Source organism: Vulpes lagopus, chromosome 21 (assembly GCF_018345385.1).
Source record: "Vulpes lagopus strain Blue_001 chromosome 21, ASM1834538v1, whole genome shotgun sequence".
NCBI classification, from domain to species: Eukaryota; Metazoa; Chordata; class Mammalia; order Carnivora; family Canidae; genus Vulpes; species Vulpes lagopus.
Genome location: NC_054844.1, coordinates 43971489 through 43999000, shown reverse-complemented (window position 1 = coordinate 43999000; position 27512 = coordinate 43971489). Strand labels below are relative to the sequence as shown.

The window sequence follows — 27512 nt, the reverse complement described above, 5'->3', positions numbered from 1 at the left end:
AGGAAAGGCTGCGATTGGTCCAGGGAAGAGGGGCTGTCGCACCCTGGCTCGGCGCGGGCTGGGGTGGCCTCACCTGGCCGCGGGAGGAGAGCGCTCGAGCCCCTCCGCGCTGGGGCCGGCCGGCTCGCGGCCCGCAGTTCCTCCGCGCTCCCGGCGCCGGGGCCTTCGTCTCACAGCCCCTGCTTCGTTTTCCCGGGTTGCCCTTCACTTCCCTGCCCCTAGTTCTGGCCCGCGGCCTGTCTGGTTTCAGGTCTTCTCTAAAGCCTTGCTGGGCCGTCCCCAGGGAACGTCTCCGTAGGTGGCCCGAGACCCTCTCTGGGGCCTGAGAATCGGGCGGTAGGGGCGACAGCATTAGGACTCACGCACACCGCGGGCTCGTTCCCGCTGCTGTGGGTCTGGGGTCTCTCGGCCGAAGAGACAGCAGGAGAGGACTCCGGCCTCTGAACGCTAACCCGCTAACTGGCTGCAGAGCTGCAGCCCCTCCTCCCCAGGGTGTCCCGGCCACCGGGTTAAAAGATGTAGGAGAACCTCGTGACCTTGGCGAGACACCACGAAAATGCCTGGTTCTAACGAGCGCCCCGAGGCTGGGCCAGGTAGTGGAGAGCCGGGGGAGCCCCGGGACGGCGCCGAGGAGCTCGGGCATTAGGCTCGGCGGATTCCAATTGGGTAGAGCCGGAGTGGTGACGGCGACGGGAAGGGCGGCTGGCTGGCTCGGCAAGGCAGGGGGAGCCGCGCCAGAGCGCTGGGCGGCCGGGGTCCCCGCGCGGAGGGGCTCCGTCTCGGGGCGTAGCAGGCAGGGTGTCCGACCGGCCACAGGGGGCTCCTCGGGAACCAGCGCAAGGCTCGGGGTGCGACGGCCACCCGACCCCGCCTGCGGGGAGGCGCGGGGCCCCGGAGGGCCGGGGCCGGGCCTGGAGCGCGCCGGATGGCAGCGGCGGGCTCCTTTAAGAGGCCGGCGGCTCCAGCGCAGCATCCCCCGCTCAGGGCGTGTCCGTCCCGGGGGGCCAGGGGCGGGGGCCTCGGAAGGAGCGGGAGTTCGAGCCGAGTGGGGACGGGGCCAGGGGTCGGGGGGTGGGGGGAGGACGCCGGGGCCGACAGCCGTGCCCCCGGACGCCGCGCGAGCCTCGCCGGTGACGGCGCCCCGGGTCCGGTCGAGGGCAGCGGGGGGAGGAGAGAAGGAGGAGGAGAAGGAGGAGGAGGCGGGAGCAGCATCCGGAGCCGAGCTGCAGCAGCGCCGCCTTTTGTGCTGCGGCCGCGGAGCCCCTGAGGTGAGAGCCTGGCCGAGGTGGGGGGCGGGGGGCAGGGAGGGGTCCGGGCCCCGGGGTCCGGGCGCGGAGGGAGGGTCGGGAGGCCGAGGTGGCGGGGTGGGGTGGGGTGGCGCGGGGATGCTGAGGCCGCGGGGCGGGGGAAGCGGGGACCTGGACCCGACGCCCGTGGGGATGGGAAGGGGGGAACGGAGCGGAGGGACGCCGCGGCCCAGCCGGGAGCCCGAGGGCCTCCGGGGCTGGAGAGGACCGTACGGGGTGGGGGTGGGGGTGGGGGGACGGCGGGGGCACCGACGTAAAGGACAGCGGGCAAGAGAACATCCTCCTCTCCTCCCACTCATCCTCCCGGAGGGGGAGAGGGAAGGAGGAGGAAGAGTTCGGGCCCCTCCGGGAAGGAAAGGGAGGACCGGCCCCGAGATGCCCAGCGGCCCCCTCCCCTCCCTTCCCCTCCCCTCCCCTCCCGCGCTCTGCCTGCTGCACCTGAGGATTACAGGCTGCGAGCACCTGTTCCAGGATGCCCAGGTGAGGGCCTCCCCCTGCCCTCTGCTGCCCCCAGCCCCTTCCAGCTGTGCCGTTCACCTTCTCCATCCAGCTGTTGCTTCCTCCCCTCCCCCATTCATTTGTGGTTCTCTCCCTCTTTCTCTCCAGCTCCTCTGACTCCCCTAACCCAGTTCCCCAGCCCAGGCCTCTCAGGAACCTCCTCCTCTGCCCCACACATTTCTCAAACTCCTTGGCTAGAAAATGAGCAAGAATCTGTTCCCCACAGTTGTGATCCCTGATCACTGTGGCCTCGGCGGAGGAGACGGAAGAGAAGGGGGGTCGGTGGGGTGTCCCTTAGCATAGAAGAGCCCCACTTTCAGGGACTTGAACTCCACACCTGCTCCCTCTGGGGAGGAGAGGGGGTGGCCCTCCACCTAGGAGTGCGCCTGAGGTCTCTCCCCCACCCAGAGTCCTCTCAGCTGACCGGCTGGATGGACCCATGGCTCTGGGAGTCCTGGGAGCCCTGGCTGTGGGCTCAAGGGTAGCACCGGGGAAGGCGAGCACGAGGGCCCTGGAAGGAAGGGGCTCAAGGGCTCCCTGGCCTTCCTGTCCAGGCAGCAGAGTTTCCCAGAGCGGCACAAAGGCCTGCTCTCTGCCATCTCACGCTTCAGGGTGGCCAAAGGTGCTTGCCCTCCCGAGCCCGCCTCGCCTACCCCTCACACCGGGGACTGAGGCCCTGCTGGGGCCACCGAGGGCGGGATACCCCAACTCCATGAAAACAAGTAAAGGCCCGTCCCCGAATTAAACCCAGTTATGGGCAGAGGAGGCAAGAAGTTTAAGTGAGGCCTGGCTTTGGACGTCCTGTGTGTCCTCACAGCTGAGGGTGCAGGACGCCTCTCAGAAGCAACCGCCATTCCCCAGTCCTTCCCCTGGAGGTGATGATCTGGTCGTCGTCTGGTTTTGCTAGGAAGACGACCCCGAATCCTAGTGCCCAGCACCCCAGACTCACCCGTGGCTTCTCACACCCAGTCGTCCCTCTCCCCTGCGTGGCCTTCTAGGAGTCCCTTGTGGGGCAGGAGGCTACTAGGAGCCAGGCGAGCAGGTGACAGGTGGGCTTCCTGAGGGGTTGGCCACAGAGACTGGTCTGTCGGCTTCGTTTGCTCCCAGAGGGACCAGGGTCATCCCTGTTTCGGGAGAAGGTGATGAGGCAGGGACACGATGGCAGAGGAGCCTAAGGATCACCCAGGACAAAGAGCCCCTGGCCTTTGGTTCCCTCCTTCTTTGCTCTCCTTGCCCCGCCGTGTGCACCGCCCTTTGCACCTGTGCCCTCTGCTGCCGTCGAGGAAAAGGCGAGGACGGGAAGGGAATCACATTTATAAAAGAAACCCCGCTGCCACTTGCTGGGCACTTTCAACATGGCTCGTGTTTCTGGGGACGGTCCTGTGTGCCCCGTCCTGGGCCAGGGACTTCACTGCGATTATGTCGCTCGCGTTACAACCAGGCTGAGTCGGGGCGTGTTCTCGACATCTCTGTCTTAGGGATGAGGAAACTGAAGCCTAAAGTAATCTGTTCAAAGTGAAAACAGCGCTTTGGGGGGAGAGTTTAGGTCTTGAACCCAGGCCCACCTGACCCAGAACCACCCCGTTGTAGACTGTCGGGCCACCGTGTGACCGGGGTACCGCGGTTCCCATTCAGAGGAGGAAAAGGTTTGTTCAGGAGTCTCCTGGCCCGTAGCTCGCCTGCCTGGTCAGGAGCGCAGTCGGGGCCTCAGCCGAGCCTCTCTGATCCCCAGGCCCCCCGCTCTCCCTCCATAGCACACGGTCCCAAGCTAGGTGGCAGGAACAGGCGGACACTGATATTTATTTCCTCATTTTCAATTTGAAATCGATTTTTTAATTTTAAAAGCAATTCAAAGTTATTACTGAAATATTAGACAAATATAGATAAGCCACAAGAAGAAAATAAAAACACCCACAATTCCACCTACCTAGAAACTGTTACACTTCAGTATCTGTCCTTCTAGATCTTTTTATATTTTTATTATTTTTTGTCTTCCAGATTTTTTTTAGTATATGTGCTGCCGAAGCGAGCACTTCCAGATTTTTTTGAAATGCCCGTCCACCCCAGGAACTCTGCTTAAATGTGACGACCTTCTTCTGGGTCCCCTGCCAGGGCCCGAGTCGCAGGCACCCGGTGGCCCTGCATACCTCGCTCCTACCCTCCTTTCCCTTCCCTTCCCACCCTAAGGGCCAGGAGGGTGACCAGGGCACCAGGGGCTGGCCAGGGGCAGAGCGCGGGCCTTGTCCTGAAGGCCGGAGGGCGCGGAGTGCCAGGGTTTGCCGCGGAAGGACCGGGGGCCTGGCAGCCAAGAGAGCAAGGACTGGGGACTCTGGCGCCCGACCGCCACTGTGACCTGGTTTCCCTGGAACCTGAAGTTGAGATTTGTCCCGGGGAAGTAGAAGGTCAGAGACCGAGGCTCCCTTTTTCTGCTTGGACAGAAGACAAGGCCTCTCCAGAATGGGGGGGGGGGGGGGGGGCCAGGGCCAGGAGCCAGGCCTGGCCCTCTGTCTGTCGTCTGTCGGGGTCCGCCGCCCCTCAGGCGTCCCCACCCCGCAAGGTAGGGCGGGAGGAGTCTCCAGGCCTGGCCTTCGCCACCTTGGGCGAGACCGACCTGGCTCCGTGGCGCCAAATCCAAAGTTGGCTCTTGTCTCCTGTCTGGGACCTCCCCAGCTGACTGGAAGAAGGGGGGGCGCAGCTAGGGGGTGCCAGGGCCTGATCCGTGAGGCGGGGCCCGGCTGTGGAGGTGATCGCAGTGTACCCCGGGTTCCCAGGAGGGCTCCGGGAGAACCTGTGGCCACGGGCCGGGCCGCTGCAGCCGCTGGCCTGGAGGCAAGGTCACGAGGGGTCAAGGTCCTTTATCATCAGGCTCTGTCGGGCTCTGTCAGGCTCTGTCGCGCCCTCAAAGGCGGCAGAACGGGCATTCGCATCGCCCAGACCTTGGCTTTCCCTTCCCTTCAAGGCCCTTCCTTCCCGACCCGCCTCTCCCCGGCGACGGCCCACCGAGGTCCGGGCGAGGCGAGGGCCCGGCGGGAGGCGGGGGCCGGCGGACGGATGGCCCGGGGCTGGCGGCCGCGGCCGCACGTGCGCTGCTGTGGGAGCAGGGCCGCGGGGCAGCTCCGGGGCTCCTGGCCGCGAGCTCCGGCCTCTGAGGCGGGAGCGCCCGTTGGGGAACAGGCGGGGACCCCCTGCCGCCACTCGCCCGGGCTGCGGCCCGCCTGGCGCCTCGGGCGGTCCCGAGAGCCCCTTCCCCGCGCGCGCACGGGGCGGGCGCCACCGGGTCCCCTCGGCCTTAGGGGCACCGCGCGCTTAGCCCTGGGCAGAGCCGCCCGGCCAGCGGGGCACCCGTCGCCTCACGGCCCTGCCCTGCCCGAGGTTGCGCGCGGCTGACGGGGGCGGGGCCGTGTGGGCCGGGGGCTGCTGGCCGCGACGACCCCGAGGGCCTGGCGCCGGGCAGCTGGCGGCCCAGAGGCCAGGGAGCGGCGGGCCCGGCGGGCGCCCCGCCCCGGTGCCATCCCCTCCCTCAGCTGCTCGCGGGCCTGCGGGACGGACGGTGACCCGCCTTCCGCCGCCTTCCGCCGCCTTCCGCCGCCTCCCGGGCCGGCCGCACGGACCTCGGCGCGAGCGCCCGCCTGAGGCCCCGGCGCGGCTCCCCACGGGCGGCGACCCGAGGGCGCAGAGCGGCGCCGCGCCTGCCGGCCCCTGGCCGCCTGCTGCCCCTCCGCCCAGCTGCTCGGTCTGGCCGCTCTGGCCCCGGCCCCCGGCCCCCGCTTCCTCCCAGGCCCCTGGCCCCGAGCCGCCGCTCCGCGCGGTGCCGCCCGCTGGTGCGCCTGAGGCGTCCGGGGGGGCTCGCAGGCGGCGGAGCCGCGACCCCCCGCGGCCCTCCCGCCGGCGCCGCTCGGGGGCGGGGCCCGAGCTGACCCCGCCCCCGCCGGCGCCGCCCACGTGACTCGAGCTAATCTGGGCCCGGTGACTTCACGCGCCGCCGCGGGCCGGTCGCCATGGTTACGCCGCAGCGCCCAGCGCTCCCCCACCCGCCGAGTCCCCTCCCGTCCCCGCCCGGACCCCGCCGCCCGCCGCCGGGTTCCAGCCACGCGCCCCGCGCCACGTGACGGCCGGGAAGGAGGTCGGGAGGGGGGCGGGGGCCGTAACCCCTTCGCCGCCGCCGGCCCGCCGCGCGCCTGCCCCCGCGGGAAGGCCCCGTGCCGTGGGATGTGTGCAGGGCGCGGCTCGCGGAGCGGCGGCCGCGGGGGGCCGGGCGGCGGCGGGCGTCGTGCGGGGGCGGCCCGCGGACGGCGGCCGGGGAGCGGCCTTCCGGCGCGGAGTGAGCTTTGCAGACATGGGGCCGGAGGAGCGCCTTCCAGGCGGAGAGCGCCCGCGGCGCGGCCGGAGCCCTGCCCCCGGCGCGGGCTCCCCGGGCGGACCGGCCAGCGCCCGTCCCCGGGGGGTGAGTGTCGTCCGAGCAGTCGTGAGCCGGTGCGCCCGCGGACCGGCCCGCGGACGTGGGCGGCCTGGGAGCGCGGAGCCGCTGCAGGAGCCGCTGCAGCCTGGGGTCGCCCGAGGGCCAGGGGGGACCGGGGCTTCCCAGCAGTCGGAGCACTAGACGGGGCGCTGGCCAGTCTGTGTCCTTAGGACTATCCTAAAGGATGGTGGGAAACGGCGGAGCGGGCCGGGCGAGGTTGGGGAGGAGGCCGGGGAGGACGGGCGCGTGCGCTCCGGAGCCCCGAAGGTGGGAGCAGACACCGCAGCCGGGCATGGGCTCAGAGGCCCCAGTGGGCCAGACCCACGGAGGAACCGGCGGGGCGCTTGTCCCGCATGCAGGTTGCAGGCCCGCCCCACACCCCCCAAGAAGACCCCGAGGAGCCTGGGAACTCCTGCAAGAGCTGAGACGGTCCCGGGTGCCAGACCTCCGCGTCTGCGTCGTCGTCCGGGGACCCCTTGGTGTGTGTGGATTCCCGTCACCCCTCTCCTGTTGTGGTGCGGGGCATCCGGGAGGACCCCACTGCGGGGAACACTTAGAGCATCGTCCTCGGTTACCCTCGCATCTCGGGATTCGTTCGGTGACTAGATGCGGAGGGAGATAGACGAGGACTCCAGGCTGCCCAAGTTTGGCATAGATTGAAGAAGTCGCTGTGTCTCAGGGGCAGCTAGTTCGTCCCTTTGCACAGTTGGAGACATTGAGGCCCAAATCTGGTTCGCCCGAGGCCACAGCCTGGATGTGGCGGAGACAAGGCTAGAATTCAGATTCTGTTTTTAAACATTTTGAGAGACAGACAGCGCCCGAGGAGGGGCACAGGGAGACGGAGAGACGCAAACTCCACTAACAATGGGGCCCGACCGAAGGCCCCATCTCACCACCTTAGGCCGAAATCAGGAGTTAGATGCTTGAGGGAGCTGCCTAGGCACCCCAGGTGGTGGTGGTGGTGGTGGGTTTTGTTTTTTTTTTTTAAATATTTTATTTATTTATTCATGAGAATATACAGAGAGGAGAGAGGCAGAGACACAGGCAGAGGGAGAAGCAGGCTCCATGCAGGGAGCCCGACGTGGGACTCGATCCAGGATCTCCAGGATCAGGCCCTGGGCTGAAGGGGCACTAAACCGCTGAGCCACCCGGTCTGCCCTTTTTTTTTTTTTTTTTTTTTTTTTTTTTTAAAGATTTGAGAGCACATTTGTGAGAGTGAAGAGAGGGAGAAGCAGCAACTCCCGGCTGAGCGTGGATAGGTCCTGGGGTAGGTCCCAGGATCCTGGAATCATGACCTGAGCCGAAGTCAGACATTTAACCAACTGAGCCGCCCAAGCACCCCTAGAATTCAGATTTATTTTATTTTTTTTTTTTAAGATTTTATCTATTTATTCATAGACAGAGAGAGAAGCAGAGACACAAGCAGGCTCCACGCAGGGAGCCCGACGCGGGACTCAATCCCAGATCTCCAGGATAACACCCCAGGCTGCAGGCAGCGCCAAACCGCAGCACCACCTGGGCTGCCCTCGGATTTCTTTTAATGGTTGTTTTTTTAAATAGCACCTAGTTACAAATCTGCATTGTCTGGAAAGCTGGTGCTTGTTTTGGGAGCTGGGGATGGGACAGTGGAGGAGGAGGAAAGGAGACAGGGCCTCTGTAACTGACCCCTGGGGGAGCAGCAGAGCGGATGTCAGGGCTGAGGGGTGAAGCAGTGGGCTACCCCGCATCTGCAACCCCACTGGATGATTGTGCTTTGTCCCCCTGGCCCTGCTGGGGGACAGCAGAGCTGGTGGTTTGCAGGCCTCACTTACCTTGGCGAGGGCCAGGTGTGTGCCCATGAGCCTGGCGAAGGGGGCCCAGATGAGAGCCCTGAGTCGGCCTTAGGGTGGCTCTCACCTGGGTTTGGTGCTCTTGCAAGGTCTCAGCTGTCTCACATGGAAGTGCATGATTGGGATCCCCGGGTGCGGCGCCAGCATGTAGGAGGCCCAGGAACGTCATCTCAGAGTGCCCAAGTGTCACTTGTGTGTGCTTCGGTGCGAGGGAGACCCAGGGGTGTTACTACTGTGCACCTGAGGCTGAGACTCCGCGTGAAAGGTGTAGGGCTGAGGGACCTTGATGTGAGCTGTGTGTGCGCACGGGGTCCTCCAGGTGCTGGACGTGTGAGCTCCAGAGCGGAGTTATGGTGATCTTACAGGGACAAGGGGTTTCGGATCTGGCTTCCCAGTGCCTTCCTGAGGGTGTTACTAATAGGTGCTTGAGAGGAGTCCGGTGTGTCAGGTTCCTGAAGTGGGCCCCGGTGAAACGTGGAGAGTGATGGGTACCCAAGGGCGAGTGAAGCTCAAGTGTTATTTCCAACAGGGCTGTTGTGAGCCCAGGTCCTCCCCGCAGGCTTCTGGCTGTAAGCTGAGCGTTCCCAGTCCCTGCGCCCCAGGCTGACGTCCCTCCTTTCCTTGTTTCCTAGGGCCCACCACTCACCACCGCACCCGGGCCCAGAGGCCATGGCCTGCCTCCATGAGACCCGCACGCCCTCCCCTTCCTTCGGGGGTTTCGTGTCCACCCTAAGCGAGGCGTCTATGCGCAAGCTCGACCCAGACACTTCTGACTGCACCCCGGAGAAGGACCTGACGCCTACCCAGTGTGTACTTCGAGATGTAGTGCCGCTCAGTGGGCAGGGTGGGGGCGGACCCAGCCCCTCCCCAGGCGGAGAGCCGCCCCCTGAGCCTTTTGCCAATAGTGTCCTTCAGCTCCACGAGCAGGATGCAGGGGGTCCAGGGGGAGCCACTGGGTCCCCTGAGAGTAGAGCATCCAGAGTTCGAGCCGACGAGGTACGGCTGCAGTGCCAGAGTGGCAGTGGCTTCCTGGAAGGGCTCTTCGGCTGCCTGCGCCCTGTCTGGACCATGATTGGCAAAGCCTACTCTACAGAGCACAAGCAGCAGCAGGAAGGTAGGCCGTGTCCCTGTGGGGGTCCTCTCCCCAGGATCTGCCGGACATCCCCATCTAATCACCTGATGACCACCTCTCTCCCCAGGGCCCCACCGTAGCCCCTTATCCATCCATCAGCCGCTGACTTCCCTGCTTTGTAGGTGCCTGTCCATTTCCTTACCTGTCCCCCCAAACCTAGTCTTTTTGGCCTCTTTTTTTCTTTTTTTTTTCAAGATTTATTTATAAGAGAGAGAGAGGCAGAGGCACAGGCAGAGGGAGAATCAGGCCCTGGGCTGAAGGCAGGCAGTAAACCGCTGAGCCACCCAGGCGTCCCTCTTCCTGGCCTCTTTTGGCTAATTTTCAGCCTTGGCCACCGAGTCCTTTCAGCCCACCCAGTGCCCTGTTCCTGCCCGTCATGAGGCCCTGAGTGTGGTGCTCTCTGTGCCTCCTGTTCACAGACCTTTGGGAGGTCCCCTTTGAGGAAATCCTGGACCTGCAGTGGGTGGGCTCAGGGGCCCAGGGCGCTGTCTTCCTGGGGCGCTTCCATGGGGAGGAGGTGGCTGTAAAGAAGGTGCGGGACCTGAAGGAGACTGACATCAAGCACCTGCGAAAGCTGAAGCACCCCAACATCATCACCTTCAAGTAAGGGTCCAGGGCAAGGGCTGGAGCCAGGGCTGCTATGCTCTGGGCTGGGACCTGCATGGGCAGCAGGGATCAACCCCCCCTTTCCTACAGGAGATGCCCACGTGGGCTGGGTGGGAATAGGGGTTCACTAGGCTGGCCCGGGCCCTCATGCCACCGTTTGGTCCCCAGGGGCGTGTGCACCCAGGCTCCCTGCTACTGCATCCTCATGGAGTTCTGCGCCCAGGGCCAGCTGTATGAGGTACTGCGGGCCGGCCGCCCCGTCACCCCCTCGCTGCTGGTCGACTGGTCCATGGGCATTGCCGGTGGCATGAACTACCTGCACCTGCACAAGATCATCCATAGAGACCTCAAGTCCCCCAAGTGAGTAAGCAGGCAGGTGCAGAGGGTCTCCCGCAGGTGACCCCACCTGTCGGTGTAGCCATCTCCCTGCCTCCAGACCCTGTCCTAAGTCCCTGTGGCCATCTCAAAACCCCCTCCCAAAGGACAGTCCTGTTGTGGGAGGGCTGTGGCAAGCCCCCGGCCTCTGGGGATCCCAAATGACTTCAAACCAAGTTAGAGCCGCGGCAGCTAGATAAGGCGTGGAGGGGCCTGGCCCCCAGCTGACTACGATCTTTACCAGCATGCTAATCACGTACGACGATGTGGTGAAGATCTCCGATTTTGGCACTTCCAAGGAGCTGAGTGACAAAAGCACCAAGATGTCCTTTGCAGGGACAGTGGCCTGGATGGCCCCTGAAGTGATCCGCAACGAGCCTGTGTCTGAGAAGGTCGACATCTGGTGAGGGCCAGGTTGAGGACCGAGACTGGCAGCTGGCCAACCCCAGGGAAGGAGGGGGCTTCTGGGGCCTGAGGGCGAGTGAGAGGTGTCTGTAGCCTGTGGAGGGAGCCCCTCCCAAGGGATGTCCCCTCTGATCTCCAGGTCCTTTGGTGTGGTGCTGTGGGAACTGCTGACTGGCGAGATCCCCTACAAGGACGTAGACTCCTCAGCTATCATCTGGGGTGTGGGAAGCAACAGTCTCCATCTGCCTGTGCCCTCCAGCTGCCCTGACGGCTTCAAAATCCTGCTCCGCCAGTGTTGGTGAGGACGGCCTGGCAAAGCCGAGGGCAAAGGGGGGTTGCTGGTGGTGAGATGGCACCAGGCATCTAGGCCCAGAATCCGGACCAGGGACGGGGGACAGAGCGCCCTCGTACGACTGGGACAGCTCCGCAGCCTTGGGCAAGTGTACCTCTTGCAGGCGTTTCCTTATCTGCCAACCAGAGCGGCTGAGGTGCGCCTGCGGCGGCCTGGCACACCCCGGGGCGTGGTGGCTGGCGCCTCACTGCGGCTGCCTTAGCACACAGGAAGGGGGCTCTGGAGCCTGGTTTGGAACCCAGACTCTGACGGAAGGTTGAAGATTTCTACTCCTTGGTTAACCGTGTCCCAAAGTGTGTTTCTTTGAACGGAGTTACTCAGAAAAGGACATTTGGAAAACAGGCTCGAACAGGTGTCCTTCCTGCGGGACTTGGACGTGCTAGGGGACAGCAGAGCTAGTGGACCAGGGACGCTGGGCCTGCAGAGCACGTTCCAGGATTCCGTTCTCCAGGCCGCGCCTTGGGGAAGGCTGCTCCAGTTCTTTCCACGCGTCCCTCAAATTCCTTTTCTCCCCCAAACTCCCTGCCCTCCAGGAACAGCAAACCAAGAAACCGCCCATCGTTCCGCCAGATCCTGCTGCACTTGGACATCGCCTCAGCCGACGTCCTCTCCACACCCCAGGAGACCTACTTCAAGTCCCAGGTATGCGTGGGCCGGCGAAGGAGGAAGCCCTCCGAGGGGGGTGGACTGGCTGGTAGCTTAGCCCTCCCAGGACACCCCCTCCTGACCAGTCTAGTCTGGAGCCCACTCCCGCTTTGCTCCCGGCCGGCGGCGGGGCAGCACCTGCACGGGCTTCCCACGGGTCTGCTGAGCGAAGGGAGGCCCCTCACCCCCCGCCGTCTCTTCACCCCCAGGCAGAGTGGCGCGAAGAGGTAAAGCTGCACTTTGAAAAAATTAAGTCAGAAGGGACGTGTCTGCACCGCCTAGAAGAGGAGCTGGTGATGCGGAGGAGGGAGGAGCTCAGGTGTGCACCCAGGCTGAGAAGGGGGTCCCGGCAGGGGCAGGCCCTGTGGACCGGTTCCCAGAGGCTGGCCCAGAGGTCAGACAGCACCAGGAGACCTTGGCTCACCTGAGACCCTTCTGCCCGTTTCAGACACGCCTTGGACATCAGGGAGCACTACGAACGGAAGCTGGAGAGAGCCAACAACCTGTACATGGAACTTAATGCCCTCATGCTGCAGCTGGAGCTCAAGGAGCGGGAGCTGCTCAGGTAACCTGTGCGCACCCCACGCACCCGTCTCCAGTGTCCGTGACGCAGAGACTACTGAGCCTGGGCCCCCCTTTCTGATCACACACCCAACCGAGGGGTCTTGTCTTTAGGAGGGAGCAAGCTTTAGAGCGGAGATGCCCGGGTCTGCTGAAGCCACACCCTTCCCGAAGCCTCCTGCACGGCAACACAATGGAGAAGCTCATCAAGAAGAGGAATGTCCCACAGAAACTGTCACCGCACAGTAAAAGGTGGGGCCAGAGCTTGCGAGTGCTGGGGGTTCAGAACAGCAAGGGGCGCACTGAAGCAGGGCAGGGGTCCAGGACGCCCACGAGGCCGCTCTGCAGGTGGGCAGGATGTCCTGCGGCCTACCCCAGGTTGGGACCTGTTAATCTCGGACTTGTACTCTCCCTCCCCTACCAGGCCGGATATCCTCAAGACCGAATCTTTGCTACCTAAACTTGATGCTGCCCTGAGTGGGGTGGGGCTTCCTGGGTGTCCTAAGGGCCCCCCCTCACCAGGACGGAGTCGTCGTGGCAAGACTCGGCACCGGAAGGCCAGCGCCAAGGGCAGCTGCGGAGATCTGCCTGGGCTTCGCACGGCTTTGCCACCCCATGAACCTGGGGGACCAGGAAGCCCAGGGGGGCTAGGAGGGGGACCCTCAGCCTGGGAGGCTTGCCCTCCAGCCCTGCGTGGGCTCCACCACGACCTCCTGCTACGCAAGATGTCTTCATCGTCCCCGGATCTGCTGTCAGCAGCACTGGGAGCCCGGGGCCGCGGGGCCACAGGGGGAGCCGGGGATCCTGGCTCACCACCTCCAGCCCGGGGAGACACCCCGCCAAGTGAGGGCTCAGCACCTGGCTCCACCAGCCCAGACTCACCTGGGGGAGCCAAAGGGGAGCCACCTCCCCCAGTAGGGCCTGGTGACGTTGTGGGGCTCCTGGGAACTGGAAGGGAAGGGACGGCGGGACGGGGAGGAAACCGGGCTGGGTCCCAGCACTTGACTCCAGCTGCACTGCTGTACAGGGCTGCTGTCACCCGAAGCCAGGTAAAGTACAGGTAGTTCCTAAGCTCTTCCCCTTTCCTTGTCCTCCCTGGGGCTGAGTCCATAGCTCACCTCCCTCATTAGGTTTTCATCTTAAGCCAGTCCCTCCTTAACCCTTAGGACTACGTTCCCTTCTCTTGGGTCTTCGCTGACCTGTTCCCACTTACGACAATCCACTCCTGTTTCCTGCAGAAACGTGGCATTTCATCAGAGGAAGAGGAAGGAGAGGTGGACAGTGAAGTAGAGCTGACATCAAGCCAGAGGTGAGAGACACGCAGTACAGGAGGTAATGACACTTTCGCTTTTGGGGCTACGTGTGCCAACTGTAGCCCCTGCCTCTCCACCATGCAGGTGGCCTCAAGGCCTGAACATGCGCCAATCGCGGTCCACCTTCAGCTCAGAGAATCCATCTGATGGGGAGGAGGGCACAGCCAGTGAGCCTTCCCCCAGTGGCACACCTGAAGTCGGCAGTACCAACACCGATGAGCGGCCAGATGAGCGGTCTGATGACATGTGTTCCCAGGGCTCAGAAATCCCACTGGACCCCCCTGCATCGGAAGTGGTTCCTGGCCCCGAACCCAGCTCCCTACCCATCCCCCCCCAGGACCTACCCAGACGGGAGCAGGTGAGTCACAGAAACAGCTAGGTATTAAGGAGCAGATGCTTAGTTATTTGAGACCTACTGGGTGGAGATGAAGAGGCCAAAAATAGTGGTATTTAGCCTCCAAGTCACTCAGTGTCTGAGCCCAGTTAGCCCCCCCATCAGAGAGCAAACGTCCACACGGTAGACTCCGAGAGGCCCATAGTACAGAGCGCACAGCACGGTTAGGTCAGTAGAGGTGCTTGTGTGGTAGCTGTAAACCGCAGCCAAGAGGCATCCTGAAGCCGGGAATCTGGGGCCTTGGCATTTAAAGGCCTCAGCAACTGAAACCCGAAGACCGTGAAATCAGCGAGCTGCTGGCTATTACAAAGACCTTAGTGAAGGAAGGGTCCTGAAGGAATCTATTTGTAACACCGAGAGCAGCTGAGCGGCACCTCACTGCACTTCTGCTCTTCCTCACAGGGCCCCCCCAGTATCGAGGACTCAGACTGTGACAGCACGGAACTGGACAACTCCAACAGTGGTGAAGCCTTGCAGCCTCCGGCCTCCCTCCCTCCATGAAAGCCACTCTTATTCCTGTACATAGAGAAATTATTTATATAAATAATATATAAGCGCCACATAATCAACAGAGAACGATGGGGCTGTCCCAGCCTTAAGTCAGGCTCAAGGGAGTCTGACCCCTGACCAATTCACCTGGTAAACTCTAGGGATCCTGGCAGCTGTGAAAATGAAGGACAAGTACTGCCCTAGAGCTGTGGGTATGGGCAAACTGGCCCCTTCCTGCTTCACCCCATTATGTTCAGCAAGCGGTAAGGCAATAGAAAAGCCAGACTTGCCTCTTATGTTCCTCTATATTCTTTCCCCCCAGCCCTGGGGAGGAGGAGAGGGAGCCACTTAGACTGCACTTTTTTGTTTTCCGTTTACTCTGTTTACACATTTTGCACTTGGGAGGAGGGAGGCTAAGGCTGGGTCCTCCCCTCTGAGGTTTCTCAGGTGGCAATGTAACTAATTTCTTTGTCCCTCCATTTCTCTGCCCAAGCCCTGGCTTAGGGCCTAGGGGGAGGTCAGGAGATTGTGAAAGCATGTGATGGCTCAGGCTGAAGAAATGGGATGATGTTTTAAGTCCCTGCTTTTATCCTGGTGCCTGATTGGGGTGGGGACTGTCATATTGTAACCCCTGTGAAAAATCTTAAAATATAACCACTCCATGCAGGCCCAGCTGTTGAGGGTTTTCTTGGTAAATGAATATATGGGGTAGTACACATAGTTCAAATAGGAGCCTTGGACTCTGGACGAGTTATTCCCTCCTCTCAGGCTTTTTTATCCCCCACTAAATGAGTATCACTTAAAGTTCCAACATTCTAAAATTATCTGCATAAATGGAGGCAGATACTTCTTTCTGAAAAACTGTAGCAGGACAGTAAAACACATATTCTTATGGTAAGAACTGTAAATGAAGTTACTCCAAAGACACTGGTTTTTAGTCTGGCCAAGGATGGGACAGACATGCCCAGTGACTAGAGTCTCAGTCAGACACTTGCATCCAACTGCTTCCATCATATGCATGTGCACCCTTCCCCACCCCCTGCCCACCCAGCAGAAGTGCTTGTCTACTCTTTCCAGACAAGTCTTAGGTAAATGTAACCCTTGAACTTTTGGACAAAGGGTACACAGCCAGCTTGCGACAGCTATTTGGTTACTTTGCAAGGTAGGCTCAAGGGCTACAAAAAAAAAGATGGAGTGGTAAAACAAGAAAACATCTTAACTGGAATAAAGGCTTATATTCAAAACCCAAGCAGGGTCCTTGTCCTTTGAGGCATAAAAGGTGCAAAAAGAACAGCAAGACAACAGGAATAAAACCCACATGAATCACTGTGGCATCCAGTTTCTATTCACAAAGAAAAAGCTCCAGTCCATCTTTTAATTTTTTTGAAAAATTCCTGACATTACAGAACTAAACTGAAATGTATTAATATTCCACTCTTACATTTCCATGACAAACAGAAAAATTCATGAGCCAAAAAAAAAGGGGGGGGAGAAGCTTATAAAACTAAATATGGATCTCAGCATTAACAGCTGAACAGAGAAAGGAATTAAAACGCTTTAATTAAAAAATCACGAGTGGATGATAAAGTGTGTAGAAACTGAAAATTTACAAACTATTTAAAACCTGGAATCGCTGACTGTTCAGAAACTACACAGATGGATCATGGGTGGTGGTGAACAGCAGAAAGGGATTATGGATGAATCTGCATTGTTCTAGCTGCTCCCCATGCCACCCGTCTCCGAGGAAAGCCTGTAACACAAAAAATAAACTCCAAGTTAGTTTTCTGAATGCCCAGCTTGCATCTCACCTCCGAAACGTACAGTCTGGTTGGTGAAATGTAAAGGAAGAGTACACAGTATTCAATGTCAAGGGAGACATTTTAAGAGTTCCTGGATTAATCCTGTAACCCCAGCAATCCAAGCTTTCTGAGGAAAACAACCCAGAACCAAAAGAAACAGATTCTGATTACCAATTGTAGGTGTTCCTCTAATGATGCTCTTTGGAATCTTTGTGGAAGATGTTAAATGCTTTCCATTTAGCCATACGCTAAAACCTCCTCTTACAGGGTCACACTACACAGAAGCACCTTTTCTTTACTGCTGAGCTTATTTTAGCTCCTCCCAAGCTACTGACAGCAGTTTCGGAAATCTTTATCTGAAAGTAGCCTCGTGGGATCCCTGGGTGGCGCAGCAGTTTGGCGCCTGCCTTTGGCCCAGGGCGCAATCCTGGAGACCCGGGATTGAATCCCACATCAGACTCCCAGTGCATGGAGCCTGCTTCTCCCTCTGCCTATGTCTCTGCCTCTCTCTCTCTGTATGACTATCATAAATAAAAAATTAAAAAAAAAAAAAATGAAAGTAGCCTCGTGAGGCTAATGTTGAGACAGATCAAAAAAGGCTTCAGTCCTGGGTTTCTCTAGCATTGTAAAAGCTATTCCTATCAGATAATTTATATAGTTTTAACCACTAAGGAATGTTAAAAGAAAAAAGGAATAGCAAGTATAGTCAAGAATTATACCCAACCTATACTCTTCAGAACTTAAAAAGCAGAAGCCAACATGTTTCAAAAATTCCCTGGTTCACTCCAAAAGCTCCGAAACCTTTGGTCTCTACATCCAAACATACCCAGCCAGCTACAATGCCTTTCTGTCTCAAATATATCATTTGAGGTCCTGGAACCCAATTTTGAGCTCTGAAAGAAAAGTATTTAGGCGTTTATAGCCTGCCTTGCTGATTATCACATACCCATCAAGTTTTTTAGCTCCTGCTTTGAATAGAACGAAGTGTGTAAGATGTAAGACTCCGTTTCAATTCATAAATTTCATGAGGATTTTTGCCTGATTGGTAGAACCTATCTGTGGTATCTAGTCAAGAGAAAATGAATGTTCTTTGCCATCTCTAGGCCTTCCACAACAATGCAAAGCCAAAGGGGGGAGGTATGGGAAAGACGGACACGACAAAACACCCAAGAACCAACCAGGAAATAGGTCCTTCAATTACGAACCGTATTTACGTCTGAAATAGTGTTTCTAACCTCATCAGCATAAAGGAGGTTAGTTCTTTTATGGGGGACAGATTCTTGCCAACACTAGAATAGGATGACTTAGAGCAACATAAACAGTAAAGCATTGAACCCAAGAGTTTAGTGGGGAGTGGAGGTTCAGGAAAAGAGCTGCTGGAAACAGTTTAGATCTAGGCCCCAAATAAATTAAGTTCATCCAATAAAGTGATGGTACTCTGGTATCAAAAAAGGGCAATCCAGAACTTCTACACGGCCTAAGCAGTGACTGAGGCAGGATGTGGAAAGGGGCAAGAAGCAAAAATCCAACCAAAATATCATGCTATGCTAAGGACTCTATGATAGAAGAACCAACATGGGGGAGCTGAAAAAATTTTTTAACTTAACACCAAGCACCTCTGGAGGTGGCAGTGGCAGTTAGCATCTTAAGATTCTGCTTCCATGCCCGCAACCCCTCCACCATTAGGGAGTACTCCTTAGGTAAAGAGGCCTTCAAATCAAGAACTAGATAAAATAAAAACCTGGTTGGGGGGGTGGTGGTGGCAAGGGACTCCTATTTAGAGAGAGCTTATTGAGAGAGAGCTGGACCACATGGTAAAGGAGCAACCAGCAACTAGCAAGGGAAAACTCTCCGGACAATGAATAGGTTACTCCTCTAGTCCTTCCTGTACACTTGGGACATGTAACGCCAGTTCCTAGGCCCAATCTGGGACTGAGGAGCCACAAGGGCATGAGATTATATATGGCAATACTTACGAGCAATTAGGTTTGGTTTAATACTATAAACCAAATGAGATGTGGGAAATGATCACCAGAAAAAAATCTGTAGCCTTCTGCCATCATACCTATAGCATTTCTAGTCTTTTGTGGAAAGAGAGGTCTTGGGATAAGAAAAACCAGGCTTCAGGGAGATAAAGTATACTTGAGTAAAAGTAAAGCACAAGTGGTCAGGGCTGACTAGTCACTCGTGAACTGTGAATTGAAATTCTCCAAGGCCTTTTTTTTTTTTAATCCAATAAATGAGTTGACTGGTGAGTTACAGTTGATCTTAGAAGTTCCTTCTAAATCTAAGTTTATAATTCTCTCCTGACAGGGTTGGTGGGAGGGAGACAGAAGGGTGGGCAGGGTAATGGAAGGAAAGGTAAAGGGACTTAGTTGATTAATCAGGGTAGGTTTAGGATTACTGGAGAATCCTGTCAAATTTTGGGTGATGTTACAGGTTGGTTGTTCAAGACTAACCCCAGTGTCACAGTAAAAGGGTACTTCTCATTCAGAGAAATGCAGACAAAAGCCAGCAAACTTTATTAGATGTTTTTCAACTTGCATCCCATTCTAGGTAAAGAAGTAACTTCTTTGTATGTATGCTCTGTAAAAGATCCTCAGAGTAACCACTCGCCAGAGGAAACAATCCTGGGATGGATACCCTTGTGACCTGCTGCCATTGGCAGGGTAAGGGATCTGAGAAGTCAGAGAAACTGGTCTTCACTGAAGCATCTTAATGCCAATTAAAGAAGACCCCTCAAGAGGTAACCTGCTATAAGGCCTATCTCCTTTTGTGGGTAATGACAAAGGACTATTGCTGAATTAGGGACACAAACAGGCACCGAGTCAGTTTTATGGACTTCCTAGTTGAGTAGCCACAGGTCACAAGCTCCCACCCCTTTACCCTTCACAGCACACAGTCAACTAAAGTTCTTACTGTGGCAACTTTATTACAGCTAGAAACACAAATCCGGCCAAGAAGGCCTGCTGAGAACTTAACCATTAAATAATTTTTTAAAAAAAAAGGTTAACGGAGAAGCTTTTATTCATTAACACAGAGCCTAACACATTGTTATATTGCAATGCAGAATAAAGCTACAAAAAAGTAACAGAATCAAAAAGAAGAGCAAGAACTGTGGCTCTAGATAGAGAATTCAACAAGTCAGACTCTGAAACAGGCACTCAGATGAAATGGCCTAACCCTAACCCCAGGTTACCATTGCCCCCACCCCCACCCGTTATACCCCAAAATAGTAAAAAGGAAACGGTCACAAGCTCACAATTGTTTGGTTCTCACCAATGTTAACAAAGAAAAACAAAATGAACCAAGAAATACTTGAGGGGTGCCTCAAGATATTCAATCAGTAGGGGGAGAATCTCTGTTTCTCGCCTTTCAGTTTGTTAGTTACACATGGCACGGCAGAGGTGGTGGTGGTAGTAGCTGAAGCCCCGGTACCCTTAGCAGCAGACACAACATTTAGAGCCAGGAGAGGGATGGGTTTCATGCCAAGCAGACTGGAGACACAAGGGGCGGTCGGAAGAGGGTTGGGGAGGCTGGAGGGTGCGTCGGAGGTCCCCGCTGTGGCGAGCGAGGGGGTGGTGGTGGAGGAGGAAGAAGAAGAAGAAGGGGTGGAGGGTTGAGAGAGGTTGATGCTGAGGTGATCAGGGATCGTGACGGAGGCTGCCTGGGAGGAGGGTTTAGCGTTTTCTAAACTGTAACAGAGGAAAAAAGGAACAAAAAAAAAAGGGTGGGTGGAAGGGAAGACCACAAAAGGGAAAAAGTACAGGACAAAAACCGCTTGTTATCTGTTAAGTGCCTCTGGTTGCAAATTAGGAAGACCTAATACCACATTGTGATAAGCTGCCCCTCTTTCAGTCTGTGGCCCACCCTCTACAAAATGTATACTTTGCCAAATCCCATTCCACAATGCTATTTAAAACTGCTATGGTGAAGAAAAAGCTGACAGACTAAGAAAAGGAATCACACGGAGCACACTTCCATGTATCGGACACGTGGATCCAATCCAAAAGTCAGAAGGAAATGATTTCAAAGTAGAAAATGAATGAGTATTCTTAGTAATCTCCAAATGAGGAACAAAGGTCTCACACCCACCAATCACTTTTGAAAGTGCAGAATGTTATTCTATAGAATTAGACACTTCCCACCCTAATACTGAAGTGTGCTTCCATCTTCTGCAGTAAACTAGCCAATATATCAGGATGGTAAAAAGAAAAGAAACCAAATTAGGCCACTAATTTCAAAACTTCAAAGAATGTAGCATTTTCAAAGAATAATGCTGAGAACAAAAGTGTAGATAACAAGTAGGAAAGTTTCATTTATGGTAAGAAGATGGGGCTGAGAAAAAAAAGCCCTTTGTTTTTAACTGAACATGGTTCTAATACAGACCTTACAAAACTGAAAGATACTCAAGCCCTCCTGAAAAATTCATTTAAAGTGTAAAAATACTGCCTCGACTTTTAAAATAAAGTCCAAATAACTGTAATGACCAGCAGCTCCCACAAAGCCAGAACTACAGTATTTGTCAAAGACTCTCTGGACAACCTAATCCTATAAGATGAACTCTTCAAGGGCAGGGATCCTCCCTAAGATTCCATTTTGTTTACCTAAGTCCAGAAACTGTTACAACTCATAAAGCAGGGGCTAAAGAAAGGACTCAGACTGACAGTTAAGAGCAGAGATGCTCAGAACCCATTACTGAAAGCAGAGAAATCTTTCTTGCCTGCAAATAATAAAACCAATTGGCTTTTGCATTCGAACTGGGTCAATATAGGAAAGTGCAGAATAAGCTTTGCGCATATACAATCTTTGCTTTGGTGTTAAATGAAGCTTTACAAAGTTTTGACCCAAATCCATAGTTTGGACAGTTTCATTAAACAGGATGACCCCTAAATGGCCAGCCATCTTATAAGGATGGTCCTGAAAAGAGCAACTGAATCAGGAAAGTCAGGAGGAGATGTTCCGCTTCCTTACAATGTTGACACTCACCTAAGGTCAAACAAGTCACTTTCATTTAAGTGCTACCTAACAATATTTAGGGCAAGCCTACCCAAGAAGAAGAAAACCCCAGCTTCCAAGAACATGAATCTCACCACTCAAGACCAGCCCTCCCCATACCCCCAATTAGAAACAAAAAGTCAAACCTTTGAAAACAGCCTCTGTGCAAAGCTTACTACCATTTCCCACTGAACATGAACAATCTGATGTGCTTGGTAGCAGAAGCAGATCTAGACACAGAAAAGTCTTTTCTCCACAAATGCTAGTAATACTTCAAGACATTAAAAGCCTTAAGGCAAAAGTCAACATCACTGGGGAATTGATAAATTCTTAATTATGAGATAAAAGACAAAGGAATAAATACAAGGTCAGTATAAGTAGAATAAAATAGACTTCATACTTATGAATTCCTTCCCCTGGCACTAGATTCAGGAACTCTGAACACCATTTATACACAGCAAAGACTCAATAGTTATGACAGAAGTGACAACTAGACAAAAATCTACATGAGAAGGATGGCTAAGCCCCTTGGGAAATGCACCGCTAACCCTGGTTTAGCATGTTAGTAAGCAATTCAGAACATGACTGAGGCACATGTGCTGAGAAAGCAAGAAATATAAATGCCTTGTAGGATGCCCACTGTCCTATGGCTGTCATGTGCAGTAACATCAGCTAGGTTTGGGTGAGGAAGATAAAACCTCAAGATGCCATTAAGGTATGAGATGGTGGCAAAAAAAGAAAGAAAACAGGCTAGGCATTTCTGAAACAGTCCAAAACCTGTGCCTCCCCTTTCCCACAAGCTCTGAACAATGGAACACATTTGTAACTTGAAAATAATGGATGTTTTCAGAATAAATGATAATGGCTGCTTCCAAGAAACTGTCTTGCCATCATATATACTTCATTATTCTTACTTTAATTAGGGTGCTTTGGAGACTAAACCCCATCAGTGAAAGAAATACTGGTCTATAATATGTACATCAAGAGACCCACATCTGCTTCTAAGTCAGTATGGGTGCTCCAGTCAGAGCACTATCCTACTAGTGAAGACATGCTCCACTCCTTCCATGCCTAAAACCATCAAAGTCAAATGAAAGCATTCTAATCCCCTCCCACATGCAAATTTATTACAATCTTGTTACGTTTTCTGCTTGCTACACTAAGAAGGGATCAAAGTAGGGCTAGACTTAAACTTTATTGCCATCTCCACCCACCCCCACTCTCATCCCCCCAATATTCCCACATTCAATAATACACTGTAGCTTTCCCCAACACACACATTACTTGTGTTGCCAACAATAAACAAAAGAAGGTAGGGAGGAAACCCTTACCTGACATTGATTAGATATTGAGCCAGGCTAATGCTGGCAGCAGATCCAGTGATGGTAACCTGCCTATCAGTAGATCCTTCCACTGGGTTCGCAATTTTGATCTGCGCCCCAGACATCTGACGGATCTCATTGATTTTGGCGCCTTGACGCCCGATTATGCAGCCAATCAACTTAAGGAAGAAAAACAACAAGGCACACCAAATCAAGAGTTGCACGGCTAGGTCCAAAAATTCCATCCCACCCCTTCAGCCTTCTGTATCTTGGGTCCACAATAATGGCAATGGAAACTATTATCTGCATCCTACACACCCTACTCACATACTACTGATTTAAAAACGAGCTCTAGATTCTATCTCCACTATTGCCAAATTGTCTGACTACTACAGGTCAGTCAACTCACAGCTGACTGACCCTAAGGAGCATCAGGCTCATTTCCTCAAAGTACTAATCCAAAAACAAAACACAGGCAACATGCTAACAAACCAGTTTCTCCTGGGTAGGCTCCGGTTTTGGGCAACAAAATTGCCTAAAACCATCCTGCTACAATTACTATTTTAATATAAAGAAAATATATAGATAGATAAAAATTTTGGCTAATTTGGGCGCCTGGGGGGCTCAGTCGATTAAGCATCTGCCTTGGGCTCAGGTCATGATCCCAAGGTCCTGGGATCAAGTCTCGAATCAGGTTCCCTGCTCCACAGTGGAAGCCTGCTTCTTCCTTTCCCTGCCACTACCCCCTGCTTGTGCTCTGTCAAATAAATAAATAAAATTTAAAAATTCTGGCTAATTTACAATGCTTTTGCCTTCAGAAAAAGTAAAAATTGGTCTCAGTATATTCATACTGTCCAATACTGCAAACACTAGTAACAGGTGATTATTGAAAATCTTTAGTGTCACTAGTGAGATTGAGCAATTGAGTTTATTTTTTTATTATTTTCACAATTTAAATATAGCCACCTGTCGTTTTAGTGACTACCATGTTGGACAGAACATTCAACAACTGATGCTTTAAGGAGAAGCCTTCAGATCATCCAAGAAACAAAGGCCAATGAGAATTTTATCTGCTGAGACAAAATGGGTCTGACTCATGGCATCATTAGTTTCACCTATTTTCTCCAATTTTTATTCATGATTCTACATACTTTTTGGGATCTAAAAAACCCCATTTCTTTCTCTAGGCCTTAAGAATGCATGACATTTACTCTTTATTTTTATCCCATGCAACCCTAATAACTATACTCACATCGTTTGGAATGGTGAGTTCATGAGAAGTAGTCTGAGCAGATGCATCCAAACCTGCTAAAAGACAGAAGAGAGCAAGGAAGTTCAATGCATAGCAAACAAACCCCCACTGATTTGCACATTAACCTAACAGAAGGAAACAAACTGGAAACCCAGCATTGGCTGTTGGGATTCATCACTAACTTGGAAGCCTCCAAGGAGGAAAGAGGGGGAAAGGGGTACAGAAATAATGCTGGAAAGGTTCCTCTGTAAACTCAGAAGAGCTGATTTCATGCCATTTCCTGCAAAGCCCAGCCTATTAGGGTGTAAGGGGATGGAAGCAAGGGGCAAGGGAATGTGGTAGGACCAAAATCTAACCAAGTCCTTCTGCACTGCTCCCCTTTACTGCTTAGGATTTCCTGCTGCTGTTGTGTTCCAATTTTATCTCACCTGATGCTCACTAGCACCAGTGCCAATATCATGCCTGTTACTGGGTACCATGGACTTTTGGCAGACATGCAGAGTTGCTTTAAATATACCTGTATCAGATTAACACCTCCCCCAATCCTAACCTACACTTGAAGGTCAAAGAGAATGAAATGGCAGCCAGGTGAGGGAAGTTCATTTCTCCAGATTTATTCCCTGTCTTCTCCTCAATTGCTCAGTAATTTGTTCTGGTTTTTATTTTGTTTTCCAAAGAAAAAGAAAAAAAATCCCATCAGCAAACACCCATACCCATCAATAATATTGACACCTGGACAGGACCAGGCCGGCTGGCTAATTCTCAAAGCTAGTCCTGCTCTCAGCTGTGGCTGCTAAACTCAACATTTTTAGAAGGGGGTTGGCCAGATCCATCAAGGGACCCTCAGGGGCACCAGGCCCACCCCTTTGCTCTCTCAGCTCCTTTCTGCCATGTGCATCTTGCTGGTATGTCATGGGCAGTGAAACAAGACTCCCACCAGTTTATTAATATAACAGTAGAATACTACAGATTTTTTTTTTTAATCATTACCCCAATAGCCTTTCACCTCTGGAGAGCTGGATTCAATGCCTGTTAAGATACAAGTGAAAATGAGTTTGGTGGTCTCATCCTAACCCTATCGGACAAGTTATTCCTTATACAGAAAAAAAATCCCCAAAATCAAAACAAAACAAAACCAAAAACCACTACACAATTTGGCACAAATGGATTCTCTACCCAGATCTGTGAATAGCTGGTGGAGAGAAATGGGGTGCCAATCAGATCAAAGGGGCAGCAGTGAGGATGGGTTAGAAGAAATACCAGCCTACCCTTTGCCTGACAAGCATCCCCAGACCTCACCCCAAACCTTCCAGGGCCTTATTTTTTTTTATTTTTTATTTTTTATTTTTTTAAGAATAACTCACCCCAAATGAAAACCAAGTTAACAAACACATTACCTCCTTCGGTTTAGCGATAGAAGACAGGCAAGTTTAAACCAGCAGGATGCTGGGTAATGAAGTATGTTTTAAAAAGATGTCAAACTGAGACCTTGGGGCTGGCCTCTGTCTTGCACTACACCTTACAGAAATAAACACTGAGGTATCCATACCACTGAATCCGGTGTTGCCATGCGTCATGGGAAAATGAGACTGTTGCATTGCCAACTGGTGCAGCTTGGTCAACTGCAGGGAGGAAACAGGAGAGGTTGGCATTAGAAGAGTAACAGAGCCAGGGCTCAAGCACATTCAAATTGAAAATGCAGAGCTCCTGATCCCCCAGGTTGACCCTACTACTCAAACTGTGACACAGGGTAATGATGGGACTTATCCCACAATCCTGGGCATGGGCAGAATATGAAGGTGAGGTCAGAAAATACAGAGGGCTCCCGGAGAATGAATGCATTTTGGGTGTGTGAAAAGAAAAGCAGCAGCACCCGCCCAACAACCATCCCCTTGTGGGCTACTTAATGAAGGTGTTTGCAGCCATTGCAACAGTTGCCCCAGGGACAAGCACAGACAGGCTAGGTAAACAAACTGTGCAGTGGTGCTAGGGAAACACACCATGCAGGGTTCTGTCAGTACTGGGAGGAGGGAAGGAGATGAGGGGGCAGGGAGACTGCAAGGGGTTGAGATTAAGATGCAACCAAACTGGGCTCAGCCCCACCCCCTTCCAAAGGATTTCTACAGCTATTGTTCTTCGCCTATATTAACTACCCTGGCTGTCATCAAACAATCCCTCAAGGCTACTTCCCCCTCCTGAGCCAAACACTAACCAAGAACCAAACCCAACTTCCCAAGTCTAATGCTCAGCACCTGAAAGGATTAGTAACGACAGAGCAAAGCGCAGAGAAAAAAGCCCTTACACGAAGTCTGAATACCAACACTTTTAACATAAGTGTTTAGTGGCAAGAAAGGTTTTATTGAGCTGAACCCCCAAAATATTCAGCTTATCCCTCCCTGTGCAAAATAAGCCCCTTTCCCACCCATCCAGATGCTTTTTAAATTGAGGAGTACCCAAAGACAAACCCAACCTCCCACTCCTCCCCCATGGAAAGGACACCATGAAGAGATGCACAGTCAGTCCACTGTCAATTTAAACTGTGCCCTGGAATAACAAATGACAACATACCATGGAACATTTCTTTTTTAGACAGAATAATGTGGAACATAGGGTAAAGCAGAATCTAATAATCTGCCGACTTCAAATTTCCAATGATTATGTCAAATGGCAAACAAGGTGCTACTATGACCCTGATTAAAGATTATTTAGGGGCCAAAATATGGGGTTCACCTTGTGAGGAAAATAGTACTGCAAATTTTTAAGACCCAACTCACTTCTGCCTATGTAGAAGAAAGAGTGAAATAATTTTGGATGGGAGAGGGAGCTTTTCAAAACAAGAAGTGAAAACAAAACTTACATCTGGCTGTGGAATGGCATACTGTCCTTGAATGGTATAGGCCTACAAAAGGAGGAAAACAGTTCCTATTAAAAACCAATCACGGACAGCCACCCAGCGGGAGAAGGGGAGACAGATTTCAACTAGCCAGGAAGCCAGAGTTGAACTAGAGATGGGGGAGGCCAGAGATTGAGGCAGTAGATGGTATCTCACAAACAGTCAGACCTGAGTTGGCCTTCTTTGAAACCTAAATATGATGCTTTATTCCAGGAAGCCTATGAGGGGAGCCATATTCCCTGCAATCAAAGGCAAAATACACAATTGTTTCTTAAAGGAAAGGTGGGAAGTGGGATTAAGCAATGCCTCAATTGACCAAACCCCCTTCTTTCTCCCTATGTACAAGTCAGCGCAGGAGGAAAATGGTCTCTTCCCTCAACCACCCCAACCCTCATATACCAGTCATGGTGACATGAATGATTTGTATCTGCACAAACCTACGTGGCATGTTTTCAAACACTTCCCTTTCCCTGGCTTATTTTTCTCTACATCTGCCTTAAAAAAAAAACCTTAAATGCACTGGATGCTAGCTGAGTACCTAACACTAGGGAGCTGACCACAGGAATGCAAAATCAATCAATCAAACAAATCACTGTGTTCTAAACCCTGCACCTTCTCCCACCTCCCCACCATAAAAGGCACTTGCAGCTCCCACTACACCCTCCTCCCCCCACACCATAACCTCCGAAAAGGGAGCTGGGTCTTAAGGGCAATGGGGTGGGGGGACAAGGAGGAGAAATAGGAAGGGACGGAAGGAGCGGCTGGTTAACAGGATGTGAAGCTTTTCACATCACAGTGGCCAGTACCCCCAAAAGTGCACCCAGGTGGGGGTGGGAAGGTGAAAATGGGATAGGAAGAGTGGGAGATGGGGAAGAGGGGTTGA

General features: G+C 53.8%; 2 protein-coding genes across 8 annotated transcripts; one reads left to right on the top strand and one right to left on the bottom strand.

The window, feature by feature from the left end:
- The first annotated feature begins 36 nt into the window (after positions 1-36).
- On the top strand, positions 37-15031 carry MAP3K12 (mitogen-activated protein kinase kinase kinase 12). Of its 6 annotated transcripts, none has more exons than XM_041736805.1 (15): positions 681-1268; positions 6624-6743; positions 8726-9207; positions 9645-9828; positions 10000-10191; positions 10451-10609; positions 10751-10909; positions 11497-11605; positions 11818-11927; positions 12057-12173; positions 12284-12421; positions 12594-13218; positions 13408-13478; positions 13567-13840; positions 14279-15031. In XM_041736805.1, exons 3-15 carry the CDS (start codon positions 8763-8765, stop codon positions 14375-14377), a joined length of 2682 nt encoding a protein of 893 aa, XP_041592739.1. In that variant the 5' UTR covers positions 681-1268; positions 6624-6743; positions 8726-8762; the 3' UTR covers positions 14378-15031. The 6 variants fall into 6 exon arrangements, with proteins under 6 accessions (XP_041592740.1, XP_041592739.1, XP_041592735.1 ...); XM_041736804.1 differs by lacking the exon at positions 681-1268 and adding an exon at positions 6109-6249; XM_041736806.1 differs by lacking the exons at positions 681-1268; positions 6624-6743 and adding an exon at positions 37-593.
- A 4142-nt stretch (positions 15032-19173) lies between these two features.
- On the bottom strand, positions 19174-27512 carry PCBP2 (poly(rC) binding protein 2). 2 transcript variants are annotated; one of them, XM_041736556.1, is made up of 5 exons: positions 26594-27512; positions 25286-25358; positions 23737-23789; positions 22494-22663; positions 19174-19859 (listed from the first exon to the last, which is right to left on the bottom strand). In XM_041736556.1, the coding sequence occupies exons 2-5, from the start codon at positions 25332-25334 to the stop codon at positions 19508-19510; spliced, it is 624 nt and encodes a 207-aa protein (XP_041592490.1). In that variant the 5' UTR covers positions 25335-25358; positions 26594-27512; the 3' UTR covers positions 19174-19507. The 2 variants fall into 2 exon arrangements, with proteins under 2 accessions (XP_041592490.1, XP_041592489.1); XM_041736555.1 differs by having other exon boundaries at positions 23737-23792; positions 26594-27506.